Below are 13677 nucleotides of genomic sequence, written 5' to 3' on the forward strand. Positions count from 1 at the left end.
TTTTATGAAATTAGGACTAATATACCAAGCCATTTGATAATAATAATAGACGAGTTCTTGTGTGTTTTGGTTTCAATATTCTACATTTATAGCATATAGGCTATAGGGATAATTCTCGCGGTGGCAGGTTGACACCTGAAATGCACTTATTCGCTTATTACGTCACTATGGCCCGAGTTCGCTAGAGTACCCGACTCATTGAAGACGGGCAGGGAGAAAGTTGCAACTACTTTTATCATAGGCGTAGAGTTTCCCAAACCGGCCTGGACCAATACATAGCATGATAGCATCATGCATGATGCATGCATATGATGTAAAAAAATTCATAACGAAGATTGAGTTATAAATTAAATTTATTATTATAAGTAAAAATCTTTACAAAAACATTGAGCCTTCCACTGTCAAAGCTAAGTAATGATCGAAATTACTCTAAATGTCTAGTATGAGGGCAATAAATTAACAGATTCGCCGTGTTTTCCCCCTTGGTGGCGCTTTTAGTACCGTAAAATAAACATAAGTTCAGCCTCATGACCCCGTCGACTGCTATAATATTAGGGCAAGATATAGACGTAGAGCGGTGAAGCCGAGGTCGCGGATAGTTAAAAAATGTTTTAGAAAATTTCCGAAGACCTTTATTATACAATCATTCCAAAGAAGTAAAGGATAAAAAAGTTAAGGTTAAAAAAATGAAATGTTATGAAGGGGTAAAAAATCCTCTAATGGTATATGAAAACTGTGAATTAGCAACTTCAAGAAGTTTTGTTTTACTGAAAAAACAACGATGTTAAAACCTCATAATTACATTTTTGTCCATACAATCTAACCTATAGATTCAATAAAAAGTGAATAGCACCTAAAAATTACGTTAATTTAAAGGTGAAACCTTTCTCTTTCATAAAAGTTTTATCCTATGAAAAACATTAACATGTTCAAAAATGGGCCAAGCCTCGCTCGTGCCCTCGTAAAACGTTCTGAGATCCCATGTAGAGCCAAGTCTGCCTTTTGTTCTCATTCAATCGCCAATTGAGCAATCATGTTATAAATTAAGTCCATTTCCTAATTAATAACCAATATTCTTTGACTCTATCATTATTATACATCGTTGTTCGTATCAAAAATATCGTGACTTGGCAATCGCAAGTAAGTAATATTAAAAGGAAGTCGAGGGGATATTCACTAAATCGTTGCCGAATTTAAAATAATCGAAGGGATATTCACTAAATCGTTTATGGTCGAGGGGATATGTACAAGTTTATAAGGCGAGTTATGCATAACCTTATGTACACGTTTATAAGGTAATTACCTGCGCTTGCCAAGTCACGATATTTTTGATACGAACAAAGATGTATAATAAAGATAGAGTCAAAGAATATTGGTTATTAATTAGGAAAAGGACTTAATTTATAACATAATTGTTCAATTGGCAATTGAATGAGAACAAAAGGCAGACTTGGCTCTACATGGGATCTCAGAACGTTTTACGAGGGCACGAGCGAGGCTTGGCCCATTTTTGCACATGTTAATGTTTTTCATAGGATCTCACTTCTTTTTGTAGACCCTCTCGTTAAACTTCGGTAGTTATATTAAAACAAGACCCTCTCGTGGTACTTCGTTTGCCAATATAATCGCTAACGTTTGTCAATATTTACGCTGAATTACCCCTTTCGACCCGCAGAGAATATGCAATAACGATTTACGCGATATCCTAATATAAGAATGTAGCATCAGTTACGACACATTTCTTTTAAACTACTACTCCTATTAGCTCTAATATATATTTAACTTTCGGTTAACTTCGGACCATTACGTCCTTTCATCAAGAACACACACTATTTCTGTTGAAAATACGGCAGCGCCATCTAGTTTTAAGAACAATTTTATAAAAATTTCAGGATGTTTTAATTTTTCTGTGCTTTATAAAATAAATGAAAACTAAATCATGAATTTTAAGTTTCTATCTCCCCTAGAAGTACCTTAGAATTTTGATGATCGGTGAGTGAGTGAGTGAGTGACAAAATAAGGTAAATTTCACCTACGATATTTCGAAAAAGTATATAAGGTAGGAACTTGAATTTTGGAAACTATAGCTAAGATTGACAGTCCTCGCGGCAAGCAAAATTTCAGACTTTTACCTGTACCCATCACGAAGTTACAGTGGTCTTAAAAGTGCCACGAGTTGCTTCGAGAAAAGGATGTCAGTGCTCGTCTTGGCTGCTCCCAGATAATTGGCGCCTAAAATATAAACGATAATTTATGGAAGACCCTGGTCGTAACGGTGATAAAAGCGCCACCTCGTACACACAATGGGTAAAAATATTTCCTCTATGAAACTGGATATTTCCCCACGTAAAAATCGACACGCATGGGCCTAGTTCATTTCGGAGGCTCCGTTGAGACTCGAATCAAAAGCTAAAATTCAAGCCCAAATTGATAGCGGGAAAGATGTTCAATTGCACCGAATCTGCATGGTGCAATCTGTTTTTTGCTATTAACGAACTTGCTTCAATTATTGAGTAGAGCTGCATTTAGCTATCTGTAATACCAAGAGTGTTGTTTATGTACCCATTCCAACGGTTGTTATATCTTTAACATTATTGATATCGACGGTCAATTTATTCATTTGATCTACTTTTGAAAAAATATTGCTTTTTATTTTCAGAAATTTCGTCAAAAGATTTTGCGAAATAAGCAACAGCCGTTTCAAGTTCTGGGCCAATGTACGTTTAAAATCTCAAGCGATGTATAGATTTCAAATTTTGGTTCCATTTCATAACAAAATTTAAAAAAAAAGGAAAAATAAGTATCATGCAAGCTTGTTTCGGTCTACGTTATAACGTATATCGCAAATAAATTTCAGATCATGTATTGGATGATAAAAAATACGCTATACCATTACGAAGAATTTAAATCAAAGTTTTACCTGGGTTATTTCTTTTGCGAAAAGATCTTCACAGCTTCTTCGAAACCTGAACAGGAAATTAAAAAAGTATCACAACTTTTAGAAATGGATGGCATTGTAATTTTATAGACAAACTGGATGACTAATATTTCAATCAATTAATAAATGATAGAAATATTCTGTTACACTCTTAAATTTCATTGTAGACCGTATTTCTCTTGGTGGTTTCCTTTTCATCATTTCTTGTTGTTTGTCGCTAAGAAAATCTGTCCACTTGTATTTGGATAATTCGAAACGTAGAACACCAAAATTGTCAAATTTTATCACGAAAATCTTCACTAATTCTTTCAGCAATGTCTGGAACTTAATATCAACATTTTTTCTGAAGGTAATTCTTTTTTATTTATGGTAAGCATATATTTAGCCTGTACCTACCATTAAACTGAAAATATCGCTACATTTACTCTAGAATTCAATAATTTCTAATAACTAAATAAAACCAGCAGTAAAATAAGGGACTAGAAGTGAAGTGCTCTAGCATTGGTAATAGATTCTGGCACTAGTGAACAAATTCGAGGATTTTATGCCGCTTCCATCGCGCCTACACTAAGCGGTGGAACACAGACGCGGGTGCTTGAATCTAGTTTGGCCGTCTACCACCGCGAGCGTCTCACGTTTTGGAGGGAAAATTCAGAAACCGCTAACAGAGGGCCAACCGTTGGTGTGTTATCAAGAATATTCACTTTCGCCAAGTGAATAATTTGGTTAGCTCGATACTTTTAGTCCCTTATCTTACTTCTGATAAAACTTATATTAGAAACGAGGTCGTAAGCTTTGATCAAGGCGGCACTAATCCGGCAACTAAAAAATTTTTAAGCCATGAATTCGAGTTAGAAATATTTTTGGAATTGACTCCCTTCAGTGTCTGGAAAGCAGAACCCCTTTTTCCTGTCTTTCCTAGAAGGCCGACTACGATATAGACAACAACAAATGTTTCTGTATTCCCGTAAAAAACCTGTTCGATTTAAGGACAATTTTGAACTTTTCTCTAAAAAAATTCCATTTTGTGCACTCCTTTCACAATATTTTTCAGCTTATCCGAGGAAAAATCAAGGCAAACCATTTGAAGAAGTAATATTGGCAGTTTGGTTATTAGCGTCTACAGTGATCCTTGCCTGTGTTGGCGCCACCATGCGAGGTCAATTTTCTGAAATAAACTACAAAACCCTGGATAAGTTTACGGATATTTTTGCTAAAGATGGCACTGGACCGAAGCTACAAGGATATGTCACTGCTCACTCATTTGAACACGTTTATTACCAGCAATGGGTCAAGTTTTATCTTGTGCCGGTTCTCTCTTTATTTTATTTTCAATGTTCGCTTATATGGCAGGTAGCGAAAAATCCCTTGCATAAAGGGGTTCCGGGTGCGTTACCAATTCCCAGTAACAGCAAATGTATTGTGAAATTATTGAGCGAAAGGCGAGGCGCCTACCTCATCAAAGAAGGCGACTTTAAATCAAACATGAACACTATCAAAACAACAAACAAATGGTTTTATTCCGAGTCGGTTCACGTTAAACAAGAACCGCCTTACTTTGAATTTAGATTCTTGCCGCTTTCGAGCCACATCAACGACACCACCAAGACAGAAATTCTTCGAAAAGTGTTAGAACCGGAGCAGGACAATTTGGTCTCGCCGATTTGGTCGCGGGACTAATAGGTCTCACCGATTTGGTGTCGGTACTATTTGGTCTCGGTACTATTTGGTCTCAGGACTATTTGGTATCGTGATTATTTGGTCTCGGGACTATTTGGTATCGTGATTATTTGGTCTCGGGACTATTTGGTATCGTGATTATTTGGTCTCGGGACTATTTGGTATCGTGATTATTTGGTCTCGGGACTATTTGGTATCGTGATTATTTGGTCTCGGGACGGTTTGGTCTCGTGATTATTTGGTTACCTAATTCGTCGCCACCTTTTCCAAAATATTCTCCTATTAATTAGTTGCCACCTTTTCCTAAATATTCTCCTATTAATTAGCTGCCACCTTTTCCAAAATATTCTGCTATTAATTAGCTGCCACCTTTTCCAAAACATTCTCCTATTAATTGGCTACCACCTTGTCCAAAACATTCTCCTACTAATTAGCTGCCACCTTTTCCAAAATATTCTCCCAATAGTTAGCTGCCACCTTTTCCAAAATATTCTCCAATTAATTAGCTGCCACCTTTTAATAAATATTCACCTATTAATTACCTGCCACCTTTTCCAAAATATTCTGCTATTAATTAGCTGCCACCTTTTCCAAAACATTCTCCTACTAATTAGCTACCACCTTTTCCAAAACATTCTCCTACTAATTAGCTGCCACCTTTTCCAAAATATTCTCCTAATAGTTAGCTGCCACCTTTTCCAAAATATTCTCCAATTAATTAGCTGCCAACTTTTCCTAAATATTCTTCTATTAATTAGCTCCCACCTTTTCCAAAATATTCTGCTATTAACTAGCTGCCAACTTTTCCAAAATATTCTCCTATTAATTAGCTGCCACCTTTTCCAAAACATTCTCCTACTAATTAGCTCCCACCTTTTCCAAAATATTCTTCTAATAGTTAGGTGCCACCTTTTCCAAAATATTCTCCAATTAATTAGCTGCCACCTTTTCCAAAATATTCTCCTATTAATTATCTGCCACCTTTTCCAAAACATTCTCCCACTAATTAGCTACCGCCTTTTCCAAAACATTCTCCTACTAATTAGCTGCCACCTTTTCCAAAACATTCTCCTAATAGTTAGCTGCCACCTTTTCCAAAATATTCTCCAATTAACTAGCTGCCACCTTTTCCTAAATATTCTCCTATTAATTAGCTGCCACCTTTTCCAAAATATTCTGCTATTAACTAGCTGCCAACTTTTCCAAAATATTCGCCTATTAATTAGCTGCCACCTTTTCCAAAAAACATTCTCCTACTAACTAGCTACCACCCTTTCCAAAACATTCTCCTACTAATTAGCTCCCACCTTTTCCAAAATATTCTTCTAATAGTTAGCTGCCACCTTTTCCAAAATATTCTCCAATTAATTAGCTGCCACCTTTTCCAAAATATTCTCCTATTTATTATCTGACACCTTTTCCAAAATATTTCTATTATTGCTAATAAATTGTTCGTGGTAAGAGGCGGGCTTTTAATACTCATATAAATAATCTTCTTACCCCCAAACAATGTTGGGTTGGGTTAGGTCCCGAGACCCATTTGTCCCGAGACCCAATTGTCCCGAGACCCATTTGTCCCGAGACCCAATTGTCCCGAGACCCAAATGTCCCGAGACCCATTTGTCCCGAGACCCATTTGTCCCGAGACCCATTTGTCCCGAAACCCAATTGTCCCGAGACCCATTTGTCCCGAGACCCATTTGTCCCGAGACCCATTTGTCCTGAGACCCAATTGTCCCGAGACCCATTTGTCCCGAGACCAAAACGGCGAGACCAAATCGGCGAGACCATAACGGCGAGACCAAATTGTCGCGTACCGTGTTAGAACTAATACTTTCCATTATTCTAATTTTATTCAGTTTTAGAAATTGAAATAGCCAAATTTTCAGTTTGCTTTTTAACACGGAACACCAATTCCATCGCTGGACGACGCCAGAGTCGAAGGCGCTGTTAGACCTCGTTACTTGCCAAAAACCCGAACCGAAAGTCAAGTCATTAAACTTCAGCACCGTTTCTCTCCCTTTCGAATTTTGGGTCAAGGGTATAGTCGTCTCTTGTGTCGTTGTGGCATTGGAGATTTTGTCAGCGTGCATGATCAAAGGAAGGGAAAAGAAGAAATCAACCCGAGCTTTCTGAATGATCAGTTTATCATGTAGTCAGTTCGTTAACCAATGCTAGCAGTTCCCAATGTGGGGTTTAAAAATCTGTTTATATAATCACTGTGTTGAAAAATCTTAATTCTTAAAACTTAAATGTTTTCTTGAGAAACTAACTTTACGATTATACACTTCAAACTTAACAGTGAAATTGCATTACGATTCTTAAAATAAGTATTTATAGAAAGTATTTTTCATCCAAAGTCTGAACACTGATGATTTTTAGCCACATCGTATGATATCTACAGGACACATCTACCTAGAGCTCGGCATTATCTATCCATTATCCACGTCATTATATCTTTATCCATAATCGAAAACTATCCACAGAACTTACGTGATAAAAAGTATTATATCCACGACTTTGTTTATAAATAATAGGTTATCCACTAATTTGTGGATAATGGATAGAAAATGCCGGCGGTAGTAAACCTTTTTCTAATACGACCAAAAAACACAAGAAGACACTGATTTTCGTAACACGGTTCTCAGTTTTATGTGGGGGTGAAAATAGCTTTAGCATGAGTTTTTTCCCTGTTGGGCTTGAATAATGCCACCCGGGTCACTAAATAAAATCTTCGCGCTTTCACTGATAACCTTCAAACGACCCAAATCACCAGTCTCCAAAATTATTGAGTTTGAAGAGTTGAACAGCTACAGTTTCCATTCAAACTTTCCCACAGCCAGGCCGGAGCCATCACCACACTCAGAAAGCACAACAGAAAACCACCAAATATTTCCAACTTCAGACTGATCAGGCTGAGGGATTAATACTGGGTATGAAATTCTGAATCCCAGTTCATGCCCAACCTGATATATTTATATTCGAGGTTTCTTGTAGCGACATCTTCGAGCTTACGCTTAAAACACTGTTCGAATATACATTTCTTATCGTAATTTAAAAATTAAGCTTCAAAATCCCAAATATCATAAAATTCGTCTGACTTTTATGCTTCGTCAGAAGTAAAGTTTGTGTAATTGACATTATTAGAACTTGAGGTAATAGGTAAAGGATCACCGAAAGCAAGGCGATCTATTTTTAATAAATATTGACTAATCTCCCATGCTATCAATAGCAATAATATATCATGAACTAAAGAAGATTTTGATTTATATATTATTCAAAATTTCAAAACCACTAACAAATAACATTTGTGGTTCGTTAGATAATAGAGACGGGAAATGACCCTTTTCAGCCAGTTAAGAGTTGACTTGACTAGTGACTACCGCCTTAAGAGTTTTTTAGGGCCACCTAGGAGCTGTTCAGTGTTCACTCGTTTGGTATTTATCGCATCGAGGAGCTGTTCAACAGTGTCTTTAAGGGTCAGAGTTACTGGACTAATTTTAACACTATTAAAGGGGCTTTTCACTCTCGGAATTCTTTGTTCCATCATCCATGTCGCTGTACTACAATCAAAAATATATAATATTTCATACAAAAAGTCTGGGAGAGCGATCTTATGGTAGGCTTCTACGTGCATAGCACGAAATTTATCGAGCACACGACCAGAGAGAAGCGCGTGTACAATCTCATTGGTTAAAATCTGACGCCTTTCAATCACGTGGTTGAATAAATTTATTGAAAGTAGTTTCCAAATATCCTGTGTAACTGTAATCTTTTTTGGTCGTCGACTCGTCGTACAAACTCATTGAGGACGTTTCACAACTTTTTTAATATTATTCTCCGAATAATTTGACTGAAAGATACAAAGCGGTAAAATCTTAATCACTGAACTTATTTCCGTAAAAGTTTCATAGTAAAATTAACGCGAATTATGAGAGAGTAATCAAAGTATACGTATTTACGGTAAGCCCTTACTATCTTGGGGGTTCTAACATCCGTCGTGTTGATGAGTGTCGGGACTTGGGGGTTCGTGTCTCCCACAATCTGAAATTTCACACTCATGTTAAGCAAGCATGCAGTCGTGCTAACGGTCTTCTTGCTACAGTAAAGGCCAACTTCCCAAACCTCTCTCCCCGGCTTCTCACACGTATCTTTCACTGCTATGTGCGGCCGTTACTGGAGTTTGGAAGCCAGTTATGGAACCCCTCTTTCCAAGGAGATATTGCCCTCCTTGATAGTGTCCAAGGTCGTGCTTCCAAGCTCTGTACGTCCCTGCGTCATCTTCCTCGCGCCACTAGATTATCTGCTTTGGGCTGGACCCCCCTGTCGCTGCGACGTACCTATCTTGACCTCGTCAGTCTCTATAGAGTTTTAAGTAAATCGACCCAGCGTTACTTCACCTCAGTTCCCCACTTACATCAAACGCGCGGAAATAATAGAAAGCTATTCCTTCCCCCTTCCCGCAAGGGCCCTCTGAGACACTCTTTCTTCCGTCGAACCATTCCCATTTGGAACTCCCTCCCTAATGACCTAGTCTCCCAGACATCAATAATTCATTTTAAAACTGGAGTTAAGAAATTTTTGGGCATTTGAATTCTGACATTATCTATCCTACATTTGGAGCTGTAAGGCTATACAAGCCCTAGCTCGGCAACTTCGTTGGAGCAAAAAAAAAAAAAAGCCTTGGCTACTTTCGGCTGGTATTGGAAAATGGAAGCTACTCAGTGTAATTTTTACCTGAAACAAACTGTTGTCAAATCTGTGCAAGTAAAACCGGAAAAAAAGCAGAAATTTGTTCAAACAGAGGGTACGATTCAGACCTTTGACCAACAATTTAAGAAAAGTAATGTTTCTCCTGAGTGTGATTGTAAAAACGAACCCAAGTTGACAAATGAAAGGTCAACGCAGTGCGATTTCTATATTAAATTTCTTCGGACGGCTGAAACACAAACAAATATTTGTGCGTTAACGGAAAAAAACCCCTGCAAAAGAAAACTGGACAAAGAAACGTCAACTGATGGAGAACTACAAGTTAAAAGACCTAAATTTGCCGAATGTAAAACATCTGAATCACTAATTCAAGCTTTAAATGTTTATATCAAGAATCTAAATAGAAGTATGATATAACTAAATTAACACTGACATTAGAATTGTAATTAATTGCTTTAATTTTAGGTGGCATTTGCCTATCTTATAAAAAATTCAAAAGTGGAGACGAACAACTAGAAATTACTCGGGCGGAAGGGATTCAAATGAACCCAAACTACTTTGATTCGCCAATTAGACTATTGTTTCATTCAAGAGGAATTCTCATTACATTAATTATGTTCAAACCACTCTCTGAAATCAGCTTTGTTGATGTTGAATCCAATGCATCAATCATAAATTATGCAGTGGTCAACGACGCTTTATCCAAACTTAGCGATGATCATGTTTTCTGTTGTGGAATATTAGACGTATGTCTGCTTATGATTTAATTTTTTTACAAATGCTAACAGAAAGAATTTTTAGAAGGATTGCAAAAGCTTCCAGACCAAAAATATCGTGAAAATTATAAATCCCTTTGAGCGGTTTCATAACATTAGCTGTCCTGTTTGGCATGTTCCACCAAAAAATGTCGCCCGAGACCAACTAAAAGATGAAATTTACCAGTGTGGGAAGTGCCGATACCTTCAAAGGTAATGATTTTTTTAGTAGTGATTGCGGGTACCATAAATTAACCGATATTGAAGTTTTACTGGAACCGACTCCGATTTTAACCAACTATTTAAATCAATGGAAATATTATATCGACCGATTATCAACAGATTAGTCAGTAAATTAACCTTGAACCGATTAATCAGTTAATTTAACTAAAATCGATATGTCGGTTAAAGTGCCATATTTTTCACGATACTGATATATCTCTTTGTGCCCATTACTATTCTTAAGTATCAAATATGAATGAATTAAATTTGGGGCTAATAAATATTTGTTTCTGATTCAGATACATCTCATATCAGAAAAAGAAGACTGAACAAATTACCCCAAGAACAAAACGAAAAAGACAGTCTGCGCTTTCTTCTTGTAGGATTGGTATCTTAACTCCAAGATCCAGATCAAAACGAATTCTTGAAAATCGAAAGTATCGTCACAAACTGAACAAAAAAGCTATGGAATTGGAAAAGAAGCTAGAAAATTCCGCAGTTGAATTAAGTTCAGAGCAAACAAAGCAATTGAATGTCATTATGAATGAAATTAATTCAAAAGGTCAAGAAGACTTGAAAAAGATTTTTCGAGAAGCTAAAGCAAGAAATAAGGTATTAGGGATAGCCCTTGAGAGAGCTTGGAAAAGAGACTCGGAAAAAACTGATTTTCAAAAAGAGCAGGATAAAAACGAAAGAGGGTCGAAAGGAAACCGATTTGGCCCACTAACCTACCGAATAGCTCTAGCTGTTTATTCTAGATCTCCAGCCGCGTATGATGCCTTAGCTTCATTTGATATTTTGAAACTTCCCAGTGTTCATTCTGTGCAGTCAAAAATTCGGCAGATACCTAGTAAACAAGGGGTTGATTACAAGTTCCTACAGAGTGAATCTGAGAGATTTGACCAATTTGCGGAAAATTATAAAGGAGCCATAAAACCGCCAAAAGAAGGACTGTTAATCTTTGATGAGGTTAAAGTTATTGGGAAAGTAGTATGGAATTCCAGAAATAATGAATTCGTTGGTTATGCGTTAGACCCAAATGAGTGTGCTTCGATGGAAGACCTCTATAAGGAAAATATCATCAAAAATACTGTCGAGGCAGAGTACGTTTTACAGTTCTTGTGGAGGTGTGCGTCTGCCAAGTTTGATGTGATAGGTCCCTTTTTTATGTTGGCAAATCCCGCTCCACATTCATTCATTACAAACTCGGTTTTGAAATGTATCTCAGCGTTCCATCTAGTAGGATTTGAAACATTGGCGCTTGTGTGTGACGGAGGCAGCTCTAATGTTTCATCTCTGAGGCACAGCATGGGTGTTACAAAAGCCCAAATGCACACAATCAAAGAGGATGGTACTATAGATTTCACCATTATTCCGCGCTTCCGAAACCCACACCTAGAAGACCGTTGGATTCACTGGATAATCTGCCCTAGCCACCAGATGAAAAATATGATTAATGCGGCCCATCATTCCCAAGATGAAGGAACGAAAGATTTCTTGTTTAAAGGTGTACATTTTGGATGGGACCAACTCAAAGATATGAAGAAAAGGGAAGACGATCGAAGGGATTGTAATGATTTAGCCCAAGTTAAAGGCTTGTGTCAAGCTTTCATAGACAGAGACTCGTGGACCAAATTGAATGTCACACCGGCACGCATAATGCAACAGCTCCCGGTGCTTGGTGAGTTATATAATTACGCTAACCCCCTCAAAGATGATCCACCAGCAGACAGGGACAAAGTGATGGCCATGTATGAGTACCTGAAAGCTTGTCATGAAATATTTGAATTAGGATTGCTTAGTCATAATAAAGTTAACTCGGTTGAGTCTGAACCAATTCAGTGCATGCTCAAAGGCCTTAAATATTTCGAAGAATGGGCATCTGAAAGAATTGAAAAGGGAGAATCCCTAACTAGTAAATCTGCGAAGCATTTTTTGGCATGGCAAACGTGGGAGCTATTAAGAATTTCAATCCATGGTTTCATCGGTTTCGCAAAAGATTTTACCGAAAGACATCCAACCAAATACATCTACCCCGTAAGAATTAGTGGCTCAGCCGTTGAGACTATATTCAGTCAAATGAAGTACACTTCCGGTGGTAAACTGACAAGTATGAACTATTGCCCCACTAGAAGGTCGCTTTTGATACACAACTGTACCCGAACCTCACAGAATGCGGAAGCTAGTTACCGTAAAGTAGGACTTGATATTGTAGACAAATAAACAGATTTCTTTGAACTCGTAATTCTTAATAACATTTGAAGTTAATTTTATATTTGACTTTTAACAAGTTTAAACTATAATAATAAAAGCTTTTTTTATCACTCATAAAGTACTCTTCTTTTAATTTCCCTTCCCGATCGAGATCGTTTCGGACTCTCACTATGTGAAAGTGGTTGACTTAGCTTCACTTTCACTTGTTTAACTTCACTAGTGCCTTTTAAAACTTCGGGCTCTGTTTTATTTCTAGGCAATGTTGCACTTGCAATGTTTAATTTTGATTCAGCTTGAGAGTTTATTACAGACTTAGAAATTGTCGACTTCGGATTTGTTGACTTTGGGTTTTTTGACTTAGATTTTGTTGACTTAGAGGTTGTTGACTTAGAGTTTGTTGACTCAGGGATTGTTGACTCGGGGATTGTTGACTCAGGGATTGTTGACTCAGGGATTGTTGACTCGGGGATTGTTGACTCAGGGATTGTTGACTTAGGGTTTGTGGACTTAGGGTTTGTGGACTTAGGGTTTGTGGACTTAGGGTTTTTTGACTTAGGGTTTTTTGACTTTGCTTTTTTTGATGTCATGTTATACAGTTGGCATCGTAGGTTTTGACCACCTTTACCTCTTCTCCCTTTCATTTCATTTCTTTTTCGTACTATTCCTCTCATCAAATCTCCTAGCTTTGCATGCCCCATTTTACGTTGAAATTCTTGCCTCATAATCTCCAGGTCGCTACTCGTAAACCCACGCTTTTTAATTTCATCAATGTTTGAAACAGCTTCATGATACATAAATTTACACTGCTCATCATGCAAGAGGCCACTCATTGTCTTTTCTTAAAACATATAACATTTAGTTCAGTTGTATAAATTAAAAAAAAAACTCATGACTTACTTAATGCTAGCTTTGAATCTGAACTTGCGAACTCTTTCGTGAAAATGCCAACGACAAGATCATTAACCCTCTCAATATATGGCATTAATTTAAGGTGGGGTAATAGCATTCCTCCATTGTTTAACATTGCAATAACAGCAGGTAAGTCCCCAGGAAGCTGATCAATGTTTCGAAGTGAGAGACTCATTTTATACATCTGATGTGCTTTATCCCTCTCTTTTTGAGTCAGGGGTTTTTTCCCTTTAATAATTTTTGCATGAA

The 13677-nt window shown here is 37.3% G+C and overlaps 1 protein-coding gene across 1 annotated transcript; it reads left to right on the forward strand.

Annotated features, from left to right (window-relative positions):
* The first annotated feature begins 9328 nt into the window (after positions 1-9328).
* LOC149596294 (uncharacterized) lies at positions 9329-12637 on the forward strand. The gene is made up of 4 exons (XM_089861429.1): positions 9329-9734; positions 9794-10074; positions 10130-10296; positions 10605-12637. Exons 1-4 carry the CDS (start codon positions 9329-9331, stop codon positions 12526-12528), a joined length of 2778 nt encoding a protein of 925 aa, XP_089717555.1. The 3' UTR covers positions 12529-12637.
* The last annotated feature ends 1040 nt before the right edge of the window (positions 12638-13677 follow it).

This window comes from Phalangium opilio, unplaced genomic scaffold, assembly GCF_054372755.1.
Source record: "Phalangium opilio isolate 3A_F unplaced genomic scaffold, DU_Popi_V2 ptg000390l_1, whole genome shotgun sequence".
NCBI classification, from domain to species: Eukaryota; Metazoa; Arthropoda; class Arachnida; order Opiliones; family Phalangiidae; genus Phalangium; species Phalangium opilio.

Bases quoted from the DNA above. Each gene is read 5' to 3' on its own strand.
- LOC149596294 (XM_089861429.1), top strand. From the start codon at position 9,329: ATGGAAGCTACTCAGTGTAATTTTTACCTGAAACAAACTGTTGTCAAA. The intron at 9,735-9,793 runs GTATGATATAAC...CTTTAATTTTAG, and splicing joins TATCAAGAATCTAAATAGAA to GTGGCATTTGCCTATCTTAT. The intron at 10,297-10,604 runs GTAATGATTTTT...TTTCTGATTCAG, and splicing joins AAGTGCCGATACCTTCAAAG to ATACATCTCATATCAGAAAA.